Source organism: Megalobrama amblycephala, linkage group LG21 (genome assembly GCF_018812025.1).
Source record: "Megalobrama amblycephala isolate DHTTF-2021 linkage group LG21, ASM1881202v1, whole genome shotgun sequence".
NCBI classification, from domain to species: Eukaryota; Metazoa; Chordata; class Actinopteri; order Cypriniformes; family Xenocyprididae; genus Megalobrama; species Megalobrama amblycephala.
In genome coordinates, this window is record NC_063064.1 from 29,045,711 (window position 1) to 29,067,598 (window position 21,888).

Below are 21,888 nucleotides of genomic sequence, written 5' to 3' on the forward strand. Positions count from 1 at the left end.
TACTTGACTTTTAATTATAAACAAGCCCGAAATACACCGGGACTCTTATTTTGTATCGTCTGTACTATTGCAGGCTGATCCTTCAGATTCTTACAACCATATAAAACATTTTATATAAAGGCCATGAAGTAGACATTGTAATAATTCATCAACTTGAATTCACTAGCAATCGCTTGGCATAAATCTGCGCTTTTCACTGATTGAGAATCACTTTGAATCAGACTGAATCATGGTCTGAACATAGAGTCTGAAGCCCTGTTGCACGAGCTTGTAGAACGCGCAACAGCGCCGCCTTGTGACTTTGCAAAATGCAGCGCCCGTAGGAATGTCAGCGGGAGTAAACAGTTCTGACGCACACATAACGAGCAGGTACGAAAGGACTAGTTAATCGATCGCGGATGGTTTCATTATCTTGCGCTGATATAAAAGTATAAGAGGATAAAAATAATAAAAGCAAAAATGTGTCTCCAAATATACTTGGGCGGCCGTTATTATACGTGGGCGGCCCGCCCAAGTAAAGTCTATGTGTGGGAAGCACTGGTATACAACAGTTGCTTAACTTTAGGAAATTTAGGTGAAACATCTACAGTTAAAGGTTAAAATTCATGAAAATCTCCTGAGCCAGAAAATAACTATTTTTCTTGAATGTCACAAGGTTACAGACTAAGGCCAGAAGCATACTTCATTCAAATACACATTATGCAGATAGACAAATTCAGACAATTCCGGTTAGTTGCTTTAAACATTATGATAAGATTCCCATCATGTGGTCATTGCAGAAAAGTCAATGTAAATGCAGACATTTATGCTTTAGTGCCCCTTGTGGCAACTCTAAGAATGCAATGCTTACTTGAACTGCAATATAGTATGTTACATTTCGAAATTGGAACCCAACAAATTATGAAATTGAGCTTTCAAAGCTTCAAGCATACATAGAGTTTGTTTCAGGCTCAGTTGTTTAACTAAACTCTTTGAATGGTGATTTGAAAGACGACCTGATGGACTTTGTATTTAATTATTTATGTGGGTCTGAGTTCATGCGCAGGTAAAGCACTAACAATGTGCATTGGTTCTGGTTTAAGACTATGAACAGGGGAGTGATCTAACCCTCTTCATGTGTCTCTTTCCCTCTGGCTATCTGTTTGTCCTTAATACCAGAGTGGGAGTGGTTGCTAAGCAGTGTCTCTATGGACACATGGGCTTCATCTCACTCAGATCTGCGTCTCTTTCACTTCTCTCTCGTCTTTTACCGAGGACACACTCCACAAATCTCAGTCAGTCTCTCGTTCTCCTTTTCTTTCAGTCTCTCTCGCGCTTTTTTTATATTCATAAGCAGGCTCAGCACGCAATATGGAACTACCTTCTCCCACAGGGCTAAACATTGAGTTCCTTAAGAAGCCTGAGCCCTTGATGCAAACGGTTATCAATAACCTTGAAATGCTTTTGCTCCGTTGCCCAATTTTGTTGTTATGTATTTGAGCAGGCACTCTGGCATGATAAGGGAGAGAGAGAGAATGAGAGCGTTTAAAAAAAACTCAATGAAAACAAAATCACGACATTTCTGGATGAAAGCCTTTTGCACGCCTTGTGCTCCAAATATGTTCCCTTTCATTTCACAGTAACATCTTAAGTTTTTTTTTTTTTTCTTCATTGCTTTCTGAGTGCTCCCCCTTTGAGGTCTCGTGCCTGTTTTATAGTTTTATATTTCTAAAAAGGTTGTCACAGCTATTTGCAAACATAACACCTGGGCATGGAAGTTTCCTTAAAGGAGTCCCTTGAGCAATAGTGATATTGGATTCAAACAACTCCGTAATTTAAAAAGAAATGATTGGATCTTTGTATATATATATATAAAAAAAAAAAAAAAGAACAGCTCCCAGTGTTTTACACCCTGGAGAGCACCACAGCTTTGTTTCAATAATCCTGCTCACTCCCCATATTAAGTAATCTTTTTGTGTTGTTCACAGATGAACATGGACATTTGAAAATCTACCTGCCCAAGAAGCTTCTGGAATGCCTTCCCAAATGCTCCTCCCTGCCCAAGGAGAGACATCGCTGGAACACCAACGAGGTAAAAAGCTTCCATCAGTAGTTTTGACGTTTTTTTGTTCCACAGGAGTTTGCCGTTTTCTTTGTCCATATGTTATAATGCAATGTTCACATTTTAATGTTTTTTTATTGGATGCTTATTTTATGCAAATTGTATTCTTGGTTGTTTTTTCTTGTTTTACAGCAAACTTTGATTTCTAATTGTTCATAAACAGAGAACCAATCAGGAGTTGAGTTTTTAAATTTGACCCAGCTAAACATAAGTACATCAACATTGCAGTCAATATTATTATATTATATTATATTATATTATATTATATTATATTATATTATATTATATTATCGTCACTGTCGGGCAGAAACCTTGTATCTCTTAAAATGCTACTTTTCAGGAAATGGAAAAAAAAAAACACTGTATTTTTCGAATAATTAAACACCACATTGTCAATATTGTGGCTTTATATGTGCTCAGACACTTGCATGTGTCATTACATTATTAACATTTTACCAAAATCAAGCTTACTAGGTTTTGGACCATTGTGTTTTTGAGGAAGAAAGTGCTGCACTTATTCAAAGAACCAGTTTTTTTATTTTATTTACAGTACCCTTGCATTGCAAACAAGCAGAGATGGTCCAAAATGTATGTGGCACTTCATTCAAGACAGAGGCGGATGAAGTTTTAACAACAGGATTTATGAGGTTTAGTCACATGCTCTTTTTAATACTTTTCATTGGTGAAATATTTGCAAAACCCACAGACAGACATAAAGGGTGACAAATAGTAATGATTAATGAAAAAAAAATCCGCCCAACAGCGATGATATTATATTAGGCTACATTGTATATGAGAAATATAATCTGATTCTCATAATATAATGTAATATTTTTTTTGCAAAGACTTGCCAATATTAGTTGTCCACCAAGACAAAACGATTTCTCACAAAATGTACAGTTTTGTTGACTGCCACATTGCAATGTTTTGATTTCCTCTGTAAATCTGTGTCAGATTTATCTAACTGTTGGACTTGTATACAAAGTGTATCTGCATTGCTTTGAACTTTGTCTTACTGGCCCGAAGGCGTTCTGACATTCAGAGACAAACAAACACACTCAGCAGAGATTAGGTAGGCCTGTTTGGACCGATTCCACACAACACACCTAAAGTCTGACACAAACCTCCTACTGTCTCGCTCTCTGCCAAAGTATAACATCACTTGAACATGCACCAGATCAGTTTTCATTTTTTAAAGATCGGAGATCTGGTCTCAAGTGGGTAATTTAACATATTGAAAGTTGCTACTGTGGACTCTGCCAAATTTAGAGAGATGAGATTTGTATTGAGCTGTTCTGATTTTCTGAAGGAATACCATTACAAGACGTATAATGATCTAAAACTCTTGTTAAAGAAATAGCTGACAAGTTTTTTTTCTAAACTGTCTTGTTACTATCGGTTGATATAACATCGTTAATCTTTTTTTTTTTTTTGCCCATAATGTTTTGAAGCAGTCTAAACCGTGGACTCCCACTGAAGCTTTTTTCAGCAGGTTATCCGAAGTCAAACAAACTTTTTTTTTTCATTTTTTAGCTCTGCCTTAAATTCTTTAGCATGATAGAGATGCTGCTGTAGATGCATGCCATGACCTTTCAAAATATTTCAGATTCATTTCCATTTCAAAACTGCTATAACTTATGAGAGAGGAAACCTCTGATGTCTTGCACATATACGTTTATTTACGATAATAGTTGAAAGTGCAGTTTGATCTGGGGAATGCAAGTGTTTTTTCTTTGTTTCTGTGCTTGACTGTGTTGTAGTTGAAGAAATGATGGTGAGAGATGCAGAGAGGTTGAGACTTCACTCTCTCTGTTTCATTTGTGCGTCCTCCGTGTTGGGAAGCCAGCAGTGTGGCTGTCCCTCTGTGCTTTCTGTCAAAGCCTCCGCACTCCCTTTCTCTCAACTTGCAAAGAGTTAGACTATAAAGTTTCCCAACTGTTTTTAAAGATTGTTTCACCCACCCCAGAACCTCTTTATAGTTCTTTTTTTTTTTTTTTTTTTGAATTGTGCCATTGTAGAGGAACATAATCTGACCCCATGCTGATGCAAACTAACCAGCCTCATGAGCGGTTCACTAAGAGAACTTCAGCGATAGGTATTTGTTTCGCATCAAAGAAGCAATTACACGTGAACTTTTTTTGCATTGTATTTTTGGCCTTTTGTCACTTTGTCACAAAATTGACCCTATTTTTAAAGGATTAGTTCATTTTCAAATGAAAATTAGCCTAAGCTTTCCTCACCTTCAAACCATCCTAGGTGTATATGACTTTCTTCTTTCTGATGAACACAATCTGAGACATTTTAATAAATATCCTTCCTGACGCATCCGAGCTTTATAATTGCAGTGAACAGGGGTCACGAGTATGAGCTGAAGAAAGTGCATCAATCCACATCCATCCATCATAAACATGTACTCCACATGGCTCCGGGGGGTTAAAAAATGCCTTCTGAAGCAAAGAGATGCATTTGTGTTTAAAAAAAAAAAAAAAAAAAAAAAAATCTAGATTTAACAAGTTATGAAGTAAAATATCTAGCTGCCTTCCGTATCCAACATACAAAGAAAGTGTAAAACTCTTGCAGTTCACAAAGCTTATGCTATATCCTACGCCTTCCTTATTCAACTTACGGAAAAGTGTAACTGACGCGACGCCAGTTTACACTTTCTCCATAACTTGGATACAGAAGGCGGTACCATAAGATTTGATTTGTTAACAATAAAGATATGATAAACTAACGTTGCTATTTCATTTAAAGGTCCCGTTTTTCGTGGTTTTTTGAAGCTTTGATTGTGTTTATAGTGTGCAATATAACATGTGTTCATGTTTCGCGTGTAAAAAAACACAGTATTTTTCACATAATTTACTTATCTGTATACCGCTGTTTCCACTGTCATAAAAACGGGCTGATGACTTCCTTGTTCTATGAAGTCCCTCCTTCAGAAATACGTAACGAGTTCTGATTGTGCCAGCGGTTCCTGTGTTGTGATTCGACAGCAGTTTAGCGCATCTTGCCCGGAAAGGTCACGCCTCTTACCATAACGTGGAGATGCATGCGCTCAGTGTTATTGTAAACATGTCTTTAATTTTACCCTATCAATTTGAGCCGGAATCAGACCTGGTGATTGAACTGCGGGATGAAAATAACAGCGTTTCGACGACATGGCGACAAACACACTCTACAAACGCAACTCTTGTGTATTCCTGTGGGCGGAGGTTAGTCAAAAAACTGTTTTAGTGACGTCATTAAAGAAGGAAGTAGAGGGATGTAGTCCAAACTGGCTGTTCGATGTAGGCGACTTCTGTTAAATAAAATATCTCGCTTGGCATTGAACTTTGAGCTTTAAAATTTTACAGATTTTATTTATACTCTAACAACAACATTACACACTAACTAAAGTTTGAAACATGGGATCACGAAGAACGGGACCTTTAAATTTTAGTTTTAGTACTTTTAGTTATTATTAGTTCTTTAAATTTCTTTTTAGCTTAATTTTTATTTCATTTTTATTAATTTTATTACTTCATTACCTCATTTTATTTTGGTTAGTTGCCAATGCGGTACTGTTAAATAATTTTTTATGTTTAAGTTTTTCATTTAATATTTATATTTTATTTTAATTAAACTTTTTTTTAAATTAAAAATTAAAATGATTTTTAATAGTTTTAGTTTTTATTTATTTATTGATCAAATTAATGTTATTTTATAAATATACTTTTATTATTTGTTAAATCATGTTTGTTCATAATACATTAAACATTGTTAAATTATACAACTTACCACTATTTAATGCAAAAAATTAATTTTAACCAAGATTAATAAATGCTATGAAAGTTTATTTTTTATTTCATGTTATACATGCCATTAACTAACGTGTTGATCTTTGTTTTGAATTGTTAGCTGAATTTAAATTCTTTTAATCATTTTAAATTTGAATTTCGAAACCACTTTTTATGGTCCAGTCGTTCCTGATGGATAAACTAAAATCTTCTGCCGTTTTACTTAGAAGTGCACCACATTACTAACATAAAATAGGTTACGAATGTTATTTCATGTTCACTTTAACCCCTCATAATTTGTGAGGGGATGGAAAATAGAAACGATGCTCGGTTCTATCATCCATGATTACCTGTCCCTCAAGAGCTGCTGTTTGTGGTGAACATGCACTCAGGAAATATTGGCTCCAGGGGCATTAGCCAAATCTGACATATTTGTGACTGTAGCGACTCGCTCCCAATTTTGCATCGTCGCAGGATGAGGAACTTGTTACTGTCAGTAGCGCTATTGCTTTCACTGTTCCTGTCGTCGTCCAGGCTAAACATATCTGACTGTTTAAACAAACACAGACCAGAATGGAGATTACAAAAAAAAAAATAGTGAAGGACAGACAATGTGGACAGGCAAAGAAAGATGGAAAGAGGAGGTGTAGCTCTCCCTGCAGATGGAGACATTGTGTGGCCGTTGTTGAAGCGGAGCTACTTTTGGAGGCTGTTAGGAGGAGAAAGTCTCCCTAGTGACACACACAGCTCTTAATGAGAACGAGTTCCTAAACAGCACTGACTTCTTCCTCCTTCAGCTCCAGTGTCAGACTGAATGCCATGTTCCCAACGACCAGCGGTGAGGTATAATGAGGCCTCTAGCAGGGCCGAATGAGACATCAGGTCATACAAACAAGCAGAGCTCATGTCCGAGCCTGTGCTTTTCTGCATGCATTGGAAATATCACACACCTACAGTATAATTTCTTGGATTGGGAGCTGGGAAGAGGGTCTAAATTTATATAGTGTTTGTCAGTCACACCATATAACGTTCCCACCTCTCCCTTTTCCTTACGGGAAATGACCCTTATTGAACGTAATGACACGGACGTGTGTTCAGTTGAAAAAATCGTGTAGCAGAATGACCACATTAAAGAACGAAACCGACAGCATGTTGGAAAGGAGGGAAAAACATCAAAACGATAATGGTGTTGTAATGAACACGAGAAGAAGGTGAACGCTGGGGGACGGCAAAAAGTCAATTCCTGTCTTTATCTCTTTTTCTCTTGCTCTGTCTCTCACCGTCAGTTGCTTTACACCCCCTGCTGTTAATTTTAAATACCTAGAAAAAGCATGTGTGTGTGTGTGTGTGTGTTTGATAGCTCTCCTATACTTTACCGCACACCGCTGGGAGTCCTTGAGTGTTTCTAGAAAAGCTTTGTTATTACCGAACAAGAGAATATTATGCCTAAAAATCATCTGCAGAACATTTTGAAATAATCACAGTGCAAAGGGAAGTTGAAACAGGTCTCAAGAATCATTTTGTTTTTTGACGATTTGGTCAGGAAATGGCCATGAAAATGCTGAATAGACAGACTAACGCCTCCACAACGTTGCTCAGGACTTCAGTGCAGACTGTCCTTGATCTGAACAAGCCCAAAGTTCACATTCCCAGTTGAATGTCACAAGAAGACTCGCTGTTGCATTCTGAAGCATGCTTTGCTAAATGATTTTGTCTGAAAGCAATTTAGATGAATTCTCATGGCTAAATATGCAGCTAATACAGCGTGGGTATTACTTATTGACAAAGTGTCCTTCAGCCTGGGCGTTTTTTTTCTTCGCTGTCAAGCATATGGCAATCGCTCCAAAAAGAAAAGACAGAATGAGAGATGTGCAGGGGGTTTTGTCATTGTTTGACCAATCTAAGCTCTTTGTTAGACCTTCTTCCACCTTCAGGAAAACAATTCCCCAGGATAAAGGAGGGCGTGGAAAATCACAATGCGTGTGTACAGAACCTAGGCGCAAACACTGAGGATGGGTACGGAGCTTACATGCTGATCTGGTAAGCTGAAGATTGAATTGTATTACCTTGACTCAATGACAAAATCCCCATGTTTTGTAGACTTTGCAAATGCTGAAGCCGGTGGGTTTGCTCTATAATGTAGATCGCTGGGACGATCCATGTTTGAGCCAGAGAAATGGCTTTGATTTTGCCAAAAGATTCATAAGTCGCTCCCTAGCAGCAGGGATGAAAAACCTGTCAAGGTGAACAATATTCTCCCATTTTAGCACGCTTAAACATCTTGAGTAGCCTTGGCCGTTGGCGATAGCGAATACCCCTTTACACACTTACAGAGAGATGCTGTGTCTGCGGCATTTCACCATAATCTGCCCCAGATGACAAACTGTGCATCTAAAAGTTTTAAGCAGCACGGAAAAATGCTGCTGCGTGCGAGTCCTTGTCCTGTCGAGTTCCCCTGGCATGATTGTTTTATTTTAAATCTCTCAGTTTCTCCTTCTTGCATTTTTGTGTGTGTGTGTGTGCTCTTGATCTAGATATTGGCATCACGGATCCAGCTTTACCCCTGTGATAAGTGCCAGAAAAGTGGTTACACTGCCTTAATCTTAGCTGGCCCTACCCCTCTCCTCTGGGTCCCTTTTCTTTTCCGCTCTGCCTAAGTTTCTCCTCACATAATCAAAGGAAGCAGATGCTACTAGTCAACCCTTACCCTAAAGGGAATGCTGGTAAATTTAGTTTGTGTTTGTATAAGCACACCTTTGGCTTCTGTGGAGTGGAAGGGTCTCTTGTCGCCCAAACAAGCTAGGTTTACCGCTTCACTTTCCATTACAACAAATAATGTAGTTTTAGCAAGCACCACATCTGTTGTATTTTTGACCTTTTTGTGCTTGTTCAGACAGGGAAAGGACTAACTTAGGATCTACATTCTGGATTTTCTGCTTCATGATTGTTTTTCAGAGTCTCAGGAGGCATTCACACTCAGTATGTTCACATACACAGTTATAACAGAGCTATGGTGGGTTTTGTGTAGTTGAGATACAATCTCCATCTGTCTGAGTATGCTATTCATTGTCTATATTTTAGTACATTTTAAAGTAAAGATCATATTCACAACAAGATTTATAGATTCTGACTAGCACATACACTACAGTTCATTAGTTTGGGTCAGTAAGACATTTAAAATGTTTTTGAAATAAGTCTCTTATGCTCCAAGGCTGCATTTATTTGATTGAAAATACAGTGAAACAGTATATATATATATATATATATATATATATATCAGAGTTTCCGCTAGAAAAAAAATGGTGCCGGTCAAAGTGACCGGCAGAGGTTTCGTTTTCCGGACATTTTGATGATATGCCGGTCAAATATCGCCTCTTAATTAGTCAAGTTGAGGAAAACTGAAAGCAGTTTATGTAACTTAAAAAATGACATAATCAGGCCGTATATGCAACATGTTTATTAGCCTAACTTTCAAATAGACGGAAAAAAAAACATGAACGTCCGATTGGCTTCAATGAACCAATTGTTTTTTACTATGGTTTCAACATGGTCATTGCTCTGACTATGTTCAATGAGAGCAGACATTCTCAAATTATTCGACCCTCTTGTGAATCCGTTGCGTCGTCCTGCCTTTTCGCAGCGCGAACAGAACATTTTTTCGTTACCATCAACTACCTCACATCTTAGCCATGGGAACTTGTCACTCCATTCCGACCGATACGCCCTACACTTCGGCTTTTTCTCCGGTGGTGGCGGAGCTGTCTGGCTCTGGACATCTGAGGCTTCAGGCGTTCCTGATTCAGTATCCTCCTTCGCGTCTGGCCTCTGAAAAAAACTTTTAAGGCTAATCTGCCTGGGCCTGGCCATATTTGAAACGTCTCTCAATAGTTCGTGGTTTAGGTCTATATTATAGCCGTTAGGCGTGCGCTTTATTTGAAATGCAACATGCGATGTTGTTTAAAAACTTTCAAACGGTCGATTCAGATTGTGTGAGGGGGGCGGGGCCGGGATTATTGGGCAGTTTTAATCTGACCGGAGAGATTTAATTTTGTCGGACATTTAATTTTTTTCCCGGCCAATGTCCGGTAATTACCGGACAACGGAAACCCTGATATATATATATATATATATATATATATATATATATATATATATATATATATATATATATATATATATATATAAAGATATCACAATTAAAAATTGTGTTGTCACTGCAAATAGTCATCAGTTTAAGTACCCTGTGTTTTTGCTTGGACTGTGAGTGAGTCTGAATGATTATGACACATCTGCACAAACAGACTTTGCCCTTATTTCTCTCTGACATGTGGATGCTCTGTTGGCGTAATCAGGCTTGTTAAAAAGAATCCACCGGATCCCCTCCGGAGTGGGTTTAGCCATGTCCCGCTATCCCGGGGATTACAGCTTCCTTGAAAGGATTAGCACAATGCTGATTAGTTTGATTTCATTCTTCAAGCCAGAAAAAAAGCCAGTCCTCTTGATGTTTATGAGATTTATTTTAATACATTTCCTCTTGTGGAAACAAATTATGCAGACTTTTTTTTTTTCCTTTTTGAAACTGTCAGTACAGGCAGAAGCCTGCGTTCTCTCACTCTCGTTCTTGCTTGCTCTTCGTCCCGTTTTGAGAGTATTTCCCAATTGAGTTGAAGAGCAAAGCTCCCTGATTAGTAGAAATGAAGAGGCAAAAAACAACAACATTTATTTCCTCTTTGCGTCTGGGACAGGGAACGCGTCACCCCCTGTCGTGGTAATTAAAGATGACTCTGTGCAGGCAAATGTTTGAAGAAATGGAGGCTGAGCCACTGAGGAGGCGATGAGGGGAAAAAGGAAAGGTCACGCTGCTTTGTTTTTGCAAACGGGGAGGCTTTGGGCTGTAAGGAGCTGATTTGTGAAGGTGCCTGGATCATGATCGGAATAGTAATTCGAAGAGAGGCTGCTGTCAGTCTGTGGTATAGGTGTATCTGTAGGTCCATGAAGGAATGCGGAAAGATGCTAGCGAGTGTGCGCTTACCGATGCGGTGAATTGTGAAACACTTCAGGCATCTCTCAATTTTTGTGTGTCTTTCTGTTGTGCTTGTGTGTATGTACAGTATATGGCAAAATAGGCAGCAGAATGTTTTTGCTTTGTGAGTAATACTGAAGGGATGTTTGAAGACCCCATTTACTTTCTTTACACACTTTCCTGGTCTTATTGTGAATGATTTATTGATGCATGTCCAAAGAAAGAGCAAATGTTTTCAAATTGGCGGCAGGAAAAGGGGTTAACAAAATTTTTTTTTGAAATATTTAATATTATATAATTTTTAAATAATAATAATAAATTGCTGTATTGTTTTTGCTTATGATTGTAAAAGTTAATGTTAAAGGGGTTCTTCATTATGATTTCACTTTTTTAACTTTAGTTAGTGTGTAATGTTGCAGTTTGAGCATAAACAACATTCTGCAAAGTTACGACGCTCAAAGTTCAATGCAAAAGGAGATATTTTCTTTTACAAAAATTTGCACAAAAGATTAACATGACTGCACATGCTAGTCGATGAGTTGAATCAACTCAAATAAATTTATCCACTAACCATTCAGAAACGTCCAGTTTCATTCTAAAAGTTGTAACTTCTTCCTGAGTCTCTCCATCAGTGTCGACTCCGGTTTGAACAATGTAAGGCTGAACACCGTTACTGACAATCCTCATTTTGGCTGCGTGAGATTCTCCAGCTTTGTTGTTGTTGAGCTGTTAAAGCTCCGCCCTCTTCTAGAAAGGGGGCTGGGAGCAGTAGCTCATTTGCATTTAAAGGGACACACACAAAAACGGCATGTTTTTGCTTGCACCCAAATAGAAGCAAATTTGACAAGCTATAATAAATGATCTGTGGGGTATTTTGAGCTGAAACCTCATTTTTTTAATATTATATGATTTTTTTTAAATTTTTAAACAAACATATTAAATTGATATTACTGTCAGGAATTATGCGTTTAAATTTTTGTTTACATATTTTATATAAATGATATTTCATATAAATTACTTTTCTTCTAACATTTTTTGTGGGTCTTTCTTTATACATGAACTTTTATATTTTAGCATTTCATATTTAAAACCCCTGATACATACTTTCTACAGTCTAATCAATCTCCACTGAAAAAAAAATCAAGTCTTGTCCTATTTTTCTAAGAGAATTACATGACATTATGTAAGTTAAATTGGTAGTGAGAGCTTTTTCATTTTGACTTCCAAGATCTACCTTCCAGTCAGATTGCAAGGTTTAAATGAATGCTATTTTTCTTGCTTTTTTCTTATGAACCTGTCACTTACTGTGAGGTCAGATGATCTGTTGTGGTCCAACCATTTATATAATATGAGCTTTTGTGTACTTTCACCTGTATCTGAAGCAACCAGTCCTGTATGCTTCCTTTCCATTCCCCTTCACTCCTCCTGTCTCCAATCCCACGTTACCCTCATTCGCTCCATAACCCCTCCCTTTTTTCATGTCTCGTATGCACTGAGGTGTAAAATTATTCAGGGATAGAGGGATAGATTTCTCCCCGTTGAATTGAACCACTGGGTTAGGCTTTTGTGCCAGGCCATTGTAATTGACTGTCGCTTTATTTACAGAGTGAGTTTCTGTATGTGTGTGTGAGATTCTGGAGTGCTGCTTGCTTCCCTGTTCATTTTCTTTTTCCATACATGTGACTGTTCTCTCTCGCTTTGATCCACAGCATATTGGCAGCTCGTGCAATCATGAAAATGGCCCGCATGGCTTGTTCTTAAAGCGTGCCGGACAGACTTTCATGTTATTTAATTACGTGAAATCCATCCCTCACAAATGTACGAGAAAAAAGGGCGGTTCCTCTTCACACGCTCCATGATTGGCACTTGCTGGATCCAACTAATTATTCCTCTGTCAGTCTTCCCAGTGGCCTCTTGGATGGAGCACAAACATTCTGCTGCCCTTTGGAGGGATTTAACAGCAACTCTTGTGACTGCTGTTCTCTTGTAAAGAGGCCTTGCCCCCTCCGGTTGTTGACAAATGGCTATAGACTGGCGTGGTGTCAAGTTGTTAAAATGTACGGTGGTGTGGAGTCAGAGAAGTTAATGGTTTTTCATACTTCTCAATTTTCCACCCTTGATTGCGTTGGCCTGCTCACCACTCCTCATGGATGTTTACGAAGGCGGCTCGAACGCCGGAATGGATTTGAGCGTTATGTAAGCGGAAGGCTCAGGTAATGCTGTTACGGCGGCTGCGGCCCCAACATTTAACATATGATCCATTCACACTCGACTACCTCCGTGACTCCAGTAGATTGAACGAGAGCATCCGTTCAGTCATATGCTGTGATGCACTACAGCTGCTGGGGGGAAGCTGTCAAATCTCATTATGCTGAATAGTGCCAGTCAACAAGCAGCTCCCATCTTCACCAATGAAGACTTTACTATCCGCGAGCCTCCTGACACGCCGTATTGATGGATCGCAGTTCATCGCCGGCGAGGAAACGGACTTAATGCTTTGAGTGCATGAGAGGGAGAGTGGGGTCATTTACTGGGGTTCCTGTAAACCACAATGGAGAGTTTATGAGGAATAAGGGATTGAGGGTGATGGTGAGCACATTCCCATTGAGTGATGCATTGTTTCTTTTCCTGCAGAGCTCTTACCTGCTTTTCCTCTGATATCCTTTAAGCACATATACTGTAAATGATGGTTGTAATTTTTACATGGATTTTCTGGGATTCTCTGTTGAGACTCATCTTCAGCTCTGTGATGGACAGGTGAACACTGGGTTTGTCAGATACTGCTGCCACTCTCTACAGCCATTTAATCTGATAACACCACATTTAATTGTCATGTCAAGTGACTGGTCTGGGGATTTAGGACTAAAAGGCTCTCTGAATGTCCTTGAGCAAATGTCAAGAGTAGTATGAGCATTGTGGTTGAAGGAAGAACTGTTGCTTAAATTCATGTGGCACAACATTTTTTTGGGGATCCCTAAAGAAGCCTAACACATTTCCTACACTGAATCTGTCTACACTGGATGTATAGAAGTTGCACGTTTACTTGGTGTGTTCACTAAATATATGATTATAATAATTAATAATAATAATAATAATAATAATAATGTATTTATTAAAAATAAAATGTAATTATGTTAACACTTTATTTTAGGGTTCAATTCTCACTTTTAACTAGTTTGCTTATTACTAGCGTGCATATTACTAGAATATTGGTTGTTTATTAGTACTTATAAAGCACATTAAAGCCTTATTCTGCATGACCTATTATGCATCCTACCCAATACCTAAATTTAAACGCTACACAAACTACTAATAAGTAGTAAATTAAGAGTTAATTTAGGCAAACGTTGTAGTTAATAGAGAATACGTGTTCCCTATACTGAAGTGTTATGATTAGAAACAAAAAATGATTTAAAACAGCAGAAACACCACATGCCAGTATTTGATATAAGAGTGGAGAGTTAAACATGCATAACAAAGAGAACTCATAGAAAACAAATCACACACATGATATTTGTGTAGTGAAATAAGACTGAACAATGCTTATCAGAAATTGAAACGGATGCTTCCAGTGTAGATGGCTTTATTAATTGTAATGAGTATGATTTTTCTGTTAACACTTGCTTGCATTGTGTCACTCCTTGGCCCAGGGTCCATCAAAATGTTCCCAGCCACACTTTCCGTTAATCCCTCAGTGAAGTTTGAAAATTTGAAAGTTTAAATCCTTCCACAGGCGATGGCAAAAAAACCCCAGGTTGCTTTAAAGAGGCTGTCCTTGTCATATAGTAACTGTACTTTAACTGAGTTTAAATGAAAGTAGCAGCTAAATGACAAATTATTATTATTATTATTATAATAATTATTTTTGATCTTAAGTAGATCTATTCAAGTTCAAAAATCCTGCATAGTCAGAAAGACTGTGGAAAGTGAGAAAAACAGAAAGGTCTTGCTTGTTGGGACATAAAAAGTGGTGACTCATAATGTCCTCTGCTAAGACTCTTGCAAGGTTCAATTTATACTGTATTCACTGTGCCGGTTCCTCAGTTTTACGACTTTTATAAAAGTCATCATTTTTCTCTGCCTTTGAGAATGTGTTGAGTTGACAGGCCCAGGTTGGCTCTCCATAAAGAGATCTCTTTTAGCATTGAGCAGGTACCCTGTCCAGTCTCAACAGTGGCAACAGCCTTATCCCTGCTTAGCATTTATGAGTTCTGCAAATCATGTAGCAGCTCAGCCTTTGGCAGCCTGACAAAATTCTCCAGACTGGAGGCTAACGGGCCTGTCACTCGGCGCTGGTTCGGCCCAACAAAGGCTTGTCAGGCAAGGTGAGGTCTGCTGCTCGCAGTTAACGAGACGCTGAACTAACTTGAGATTTCTTTATTTTATGTTTTTTTTATTTTATTTTTTTTTGTCTTGAGTGAGATATCCACCCTGAAGGACATGGATGGATGGTGACTGAGACTCTATTTCTGCTAGATTCAAAGCAGGTGCAGACTTCCCATGTAAAGCTGAGGAAGGTGAGATTTCAGAGGTCACATTTGCAGGCGTTATGGGTTTAGGAAGTGTAAACCAACATATTTTTTAACATGTAAACTTTGACTGCTGTACATTGGTGGGGTCTTAGGAATAAAGTGTAAGTAAACATGCAAAAAGATGCGAAGGAGTGAAATAAACAACCGCCTTTGTCACGGATGCTTGCCAGCAAATGACTAATGCAACAAGCATAAAGAAACTTGGAAATTGGAGGCCGGAGGCACTTTGTGTGGATGTCTGGGCCTTTAGAATTTGTGCTTTTACAACCATAACCATGTGGCACCTATGTGTGCATTGAGCCGAGAAAGCACTTTTCCATGACACAGGATGTCACCTGAAAGATGACTGGGTGTGTTTTTGCTGCCTCCCTCATTTTCAGAGTGTTGAAAATGGCCGTCATTTCCCTATGGTGTTTCACAGAGCTGTGTTTATCGAATTTCATAACACACTCTCTGAATGCAGTGCTGGCACAGAGTTAACGCAGATAGTGACTCAACCCTGGCTTACTTTTCTTGCTGTAGAAAGGTACCAGTAAAGTTGGATACACCTGACTGAATGTATATGCTTGTGATCTTAAAATTTTTCATTTTGAATTGTTGTTTTTTTTTTTTTATTTATATAAATATAGAATTATGGAATTCAATGCAAGAGATCTAAAACATAACATGTTTGGTTACTGAATGATTATTTCATAGTTTTGACTTTGCTATTATTCTAAAATGTGGAAACATAATAAAGAAGGAGTAGGTGTGTTTTGATTTTGAATATTTTCTATGTAACTGCAACTGACCAGTCATTAACTATTGGTTGTCCACACCAGGGGAAATTACTCTTCTTCTGCGTCCATAAATTCTCCACTGTACAAGCATAATGTAATTATGCTGCATTAAAGAGGCTTATTAGATAGGATTATGGTAGACTAGAATGAAAGACTTAAATCAGAACCTTTGACCCCTAATCAAATCCTTTTAAATGAGTGATTCAGTGAGATAATCTTTTGCCCCTAGCATGAGCCACAACCATATACAATAGGGTCCAAAAGTCTACTGAAAATGCTTCTATTTTGCAACATTTTCAGTGAAAAGTGTATATGGATTTCAGAATGTTTTAGTATTTGGTAATATATTTCTGTCAGGATCACTATTGTCAAAGATGACTGGCAGTTAGTATACAGTTTGGATTGGCAGTATGGTTCTGTTCTGGGCAAAAACTCCCTGCCTATCCATGCAGACTAGCATGGATAAGAGCAGGGAGAGCAGTGATAAACAGAACAGAACCAAGTATTGCAATATCATTCATTTTCTTAATGACAATAATTAAGAAATGAGTTTGATCAAAAGAAATATCAGAAGGTCAAGTCCTGACTGGACGAAGGAGGAGCTGGGGACGGATGAGGGTAATTAGCCCCTGAGCAATGCGATAAAGCTGCTGATAATACTGAATGGACCATATATATACGAATGTGGTGATAGGCATCGTATTCCTATAGGTCAATGTGAATCAGCTGATGCAAGCTTGACTAACGTGACCTGCCAGAACTAATGCTATACGCTTGATTTGCAACACTCAAATGTATAACCCCAGACTACGTTTTAAGAGTGAATATTTTATATATATACATACATATACATTCTGCTTGTTCTGTGCTGTAATGCCTCGCCTCCTCTCTCCATCTTCCCTTCCTGCTGTCCTTTAGCAAAACCTTGAGGCTTCATTAAAATTCTGCTGAATACCCCCCAATGTGCAACACACTCTTTCAATCTCTACACCGCACACACCCATGCACACAGTTGCCCTTTGTTACGTATACATTTAAGTGGAAATTCATAGCTACCATGGCTTCTCCACTGCTCTGCATTTCTCAAAGTCATGTTTACATAATTAGTGTGTGTTTCGGGTGCCTCAGCGATTTCGAACAATGAAAAGGTTAGTTTGTTTGGTGTAGAGATGGCCACCGCCATTAGAAAAGAGGAGCACACTGCTTCTTTTAAAGTCTTTATTTCCCCACTGCAGTATTGTTTAGGTCCAGTAGTACTCAAATGACCTTTTCACCTGTGATACCATTGGAAACCATTGATTCGTGATACTAAATATGTGATTTCAAGGATCAAAAGCCGGGAGTAGAGGTGTGTTTGACTTTGCGTGTATGTCAGAACCGATGTAAGTTCGTAGTAATTAGGAGAGAAGGTAAATCCATTAAGTTGATCTGGGGAAATGGCATGTCCCTCAATCTGTTATGCTGTAGGTGGTGAACAAATTTGCCAGGCCCCCCGAGGTCACCTGAGATATATAGCCCTCCCTCAGCTTGTGTTCCCTCACTGCTGTGTAGAAGCAGGGCGTAGGGCAGGATGAAGAAAAGATATTTCCCTTCAGAAGGAGTACCTGCCGTGCCCTCCACTGTTAATTACCACAGATTGACTTGACTTATCAAACGGGAGCAGTGTGTAATTCATCGCTGCGACTCGTCTCTTTGGTGAGAGAGGTCTCTGCTTTTTGCTCAAAATATATGTAAGGGCGTAGACGTGGCGCTGTGGCATTTCAGTAGAGAGATATGAAGAGGTAGGAATAACTGAAGAAAGTGTGAAGGCTGCTTTACATGGGGCTGTCAGGGTTCCTTCCCATCAAATCTTGCTGCCAGGCATGAACTAAGGACACAGCACAACAACATAAACTCTCTCTCAAATTACATAGAAAGTAGTTTTTTCCAAAGTCAGATTCTGGAAGTAAATATTCTGCTCATGTTCTCTATAGAGAAATTGATTTTAATTGATGATATTTGCTTCTGTAGAAGCCAAAGTCAGTGTGAATTCAAATGTTTTAGTTTCCAGTCCCATGAAGCATTGCAAATGATGTAATTTCTTTACATCCATCTTAAACAACTTTCATAATTGTATGTATTTGACTAATCTGCAATAAGCGTCAAGTATATTGCATTTCAAATATATCATTTGGGGAAGTCATGGCCTAATGGTTAGATAGTAAGACTAGTAATCCAAAGGTTGCAGGTTTGATTTTCAATACAGGCAGGAAATGACCGAGGTGCCCTTGAGCAAGGCACCTAACCTCCAATCACTCCCTGGGCGCAACAGCAAAATGGCTGCCCGATGCTCTGGGTGTGTGTCCTGGGTTTGCAGTGTGTGTGTGTGTGTGTGTGTGTGTGTGTGTGTGTTCACTACTGCAATAATTAGGATGGGTTAAATGCAGAGGACAAATTCCGAGTATGGGTTACCTTTCTTGGCCTTCAGATGTCACTTTCTCTTTCTTTTTAAACTTTATAATAAATAAGTGGCTATAAATCAGTACTTTTATTAGTTTTTATTCAATTATGTAATTTACAATGCAATTTAACAAAATTTGCAATGTAGTTTATGCTCAATTTTTTGCCTTTTCTCTGATTTTTCAAATAATTTTTTGCTTTAAAACCATGTGTGTAATACATGATTTATTGGTTAGTTTGGTTAATGTAATCCTTACTGAGTCCTTACTTTCTTCTATGGTGAAAATAACTTGGGAAAAATACCTCATCAAAAGTTGGCCGTTACTGTTGTGCTCTGTTATGTTTGCTTAATTAATTTGATGTGTCCAAGTATGACCAAATTCTACTTCTGTTCTGTTTCAAGACTTTTGTTTTCCAAAACATTTTTTTATACAATTGATCAAGACTGCAATGCAGTTTCAAATGGGTCATGCCATTGTAGTAGAATTGGTTAAATTGTAAATCTCCTTCGACTCTTTCTGTCTTGTAAGATCCCCTTTGCTCATTGATGAGTGTTGGTTCAGAACAAAGGCAGACCACACGTTGAAATCTGAGAGAGGTAGGCCGATCGAGCATTAATCCACATGTTTGTGTGTCTGTATTTGCTTGCATTCATCATTGTACACCCACAAATCCTGGTAATCACGTTAGGTGTGACAAAGTGGCTATTTGTATGCTCATGGACAGGGCGGAATATAAATGCTTCGTGTGGAGTAAAGCAGAGAACAACCCCCGAACTCTCAGTTTGAAGGTTTCTATTTTCAAGTAATCCCAGACAAACCTGGCAAATGTACCCGCCGCTCTCATACGTTCCATTGCTTTGAGTGCGTGCCGAACAACATGGCGAACTTTCAAACATTACCCACAAGCCCTCCACAGCTGTTATGTTGGAGGTGTCTAGGCCTTCAAGAAATTTATGGTCTGCATCTTCCTTTCACGCTCAGACAAACAGCAGGGCTTAGATCCAAAGGTCCTAATCATACGCCGTCTTCCACTTACACCATTTATCAGAGTGTCTCCAGCCCTGAATTATTCAGCTTTTTTGTTTCAACAATAAAAACTTTCCTCTTTTTTTATAATTATTATCATTTTAAAGAGCAGCCCACAGCTCTTTTCCCTTCCCGTCTCTGTTTGGTTTGTGGCCACAGTCGATCAATATCTGCTCTACAAGCTGCCAATGAGGAAGCAGAATTCCCTCGCCTAATTACAGTGAAGGGCTGTGAGAGAGGACTCGTCTGTGTGTTTTCTTGCACGTTTATTTTTAATCCATAGTGGCCAGGGTCTCCGGCGGCTCGAGGGCTGCCTGTGGCCATAACCATGCCAATAGACATTTGACTTGTAGCAGTGTCCAAAAAAATATCGCTCTCATTTACAAGAATAAACTCTAGTTTTTCATAAGGGCACAACTTGAAAATACAGCACCGGAGGGCCCCTTTTTAACACTTCAGTGTATGTATAATTTATCGTTCTTTATTTTTTAATTATCCCTTTCTTTCTACTTTGAGAAATATTTCATGTGTTTTGCAAGTGCCAAGTAATAATTGCTAATTAGTCCTTCAGGCTTTTGAGCAGAACGAGAATTCTTCACTCCGGCGCCTGATGTGCAGTGAAAACAGAATAAAGTGGAGGCTTGTGCCGAGATAAATACGTAATCACTCTATCAGCAGGTATCAAACAAACAAAGTAGAGAGCTTTGCGATGCTAATCTCTGCTTTTTGAGAATAGAGTACCCTAGCTCTGTCGTTCTTCAGTTTGTGTCTTTATTGAATGGTGACACTGTTTTTTACTCTTTATTCCTCGTCTTTACAAGGTGTGCACCACTCTACAACGCGCAATCTAGCGGCTTGGATTTGTCAGCACTTCTTGCTGAGGTTTCGCACAAAGGATTAGCGCAAGGGGAATTAATGCAGAGTTGACAGGAGGGAGGCAAAGGCAGGATGTAGCCAGGCTCCGGATGAACCTCAATCCAAATTTCCCCCTTGGCCAAAGTGTTCATCCACAGATGAAAGCCAAACCCGGCTCTGATATGCTGATCAAAGCCGTCCGGCACAGGACACCAAAGCGGCACCTGGAATTTCAATGGAGAAATACCGATATTATGATTCATAAAAAGGAAGTTGGATCTTCACCCATGTAAACAGCCGCGTAGAGTGTTTATCAGTGGTTCATTTATCCGGGAACAATGCGAAGTGCTTAGCTCCCTTCAGTGCTGTGTTTTCACGGCAAGTAATCTAGCTAATTAAGGAACATTAGGAAAGTTAGCCTGGTGGTGAGTGCTTCAATCATACGTTTTAATGGGTAGCAGAGTCCTTTGTGCTTAAAGTCATCAAAACTTTTCACGCCTACAGCTATAGGTGAGTGTGTGATGTTCTTATTGGCGGTCAGGGTGGTGTCCAGACCCTCAGCTGCCAGAGATCATCATCATCATCGTTCATTAGGGTAGCAGATGGCACCAGCTCGGCTATTTTTCCCCGTACGCATCACATACATTCAATAGAGGAGCTCAAGGATGGACGTTAATGTCATTTCCCAGTCACAAAGTCAGATCGTTAGTCATAAGTACATGCGATGCCATTTCTGTCCGTACCAGCACAGCCTGGAAGTGTGATTTCCATCAGAGGTGGTAATAAAGATACTTTCTTCAGCAGATAAATCTCTCTTCAGCTCTTCATGTTTGAACACGTACACACACTCATGCTCAATATTTGATCGGACAAGCTTGCGCCATAGAGTGATCTGATATCACCCCCGAGTGCCGTCCACCTCTGATCGGTTTACACAGTCCATAAAAGACTATGTAAAACAGGTGCATGTCATGGCCGGTAAGGGTGGAGATGGGGGGCATGAAAGCAGCCGGTGCTCTGCTACTAAAGCAGGCTGACTTTTTATGTGCCAGATCACGTGCTGATCAGTCAGAACAGCTGCGTGGAGTGACTGAAGCAGGGATTTTCAAACTAGGGTCTGGGACCCCAGAGGGGCTCAGTGAGTTCTGTGAAAATTTGAAAGGAAAATAAATGAACAAATGTATTTTTAGGGGTGTAAAAGTTAACATTTCAATCAATTACATGTTAATAGATTATTTTTAAGATATTTCCTTTTTTTTTTATTCTGCTTTTTTAAAGAAATGAGATTAATCACAATTATTGACATAATGACATACATTTATGTGAAGAAAAATAGGTATTTTTCAGTGACTTTT

The 21,888-nt window shown here is 38.9% G+C and overlaps 1 protein-coding gene across 12 annotated transcripts in view; it reads left to right on the top strand.

Annotated features, from left to right (window-relative positions):
* The window catches only part of camta1b (calmodulin binding transcription activator 1b), a 324,903-nt gene that overhangs the window by 20,032 nt on the left and 282,983 nt on the right, over positions 1-21,888 (top strand). For all 12 annotated transcript variants that reach the window (XM_048172651.1, XM_048172653.1, XM_048172641.1 and 9 more), the window contains one exon: positions 1,968-2,071. Coding sequence is in view for 11 of the 12 variants with exons in the window: in XM_048172653.1 (XP_048028610.1) it covers positions 1,968-2,071 (104 nt within the window). In the remaining variant the exon portion in view is untranslated. The remainder of the gene's footprint in view (positions 1-1,967; positions 2,072-21,888) is intronic.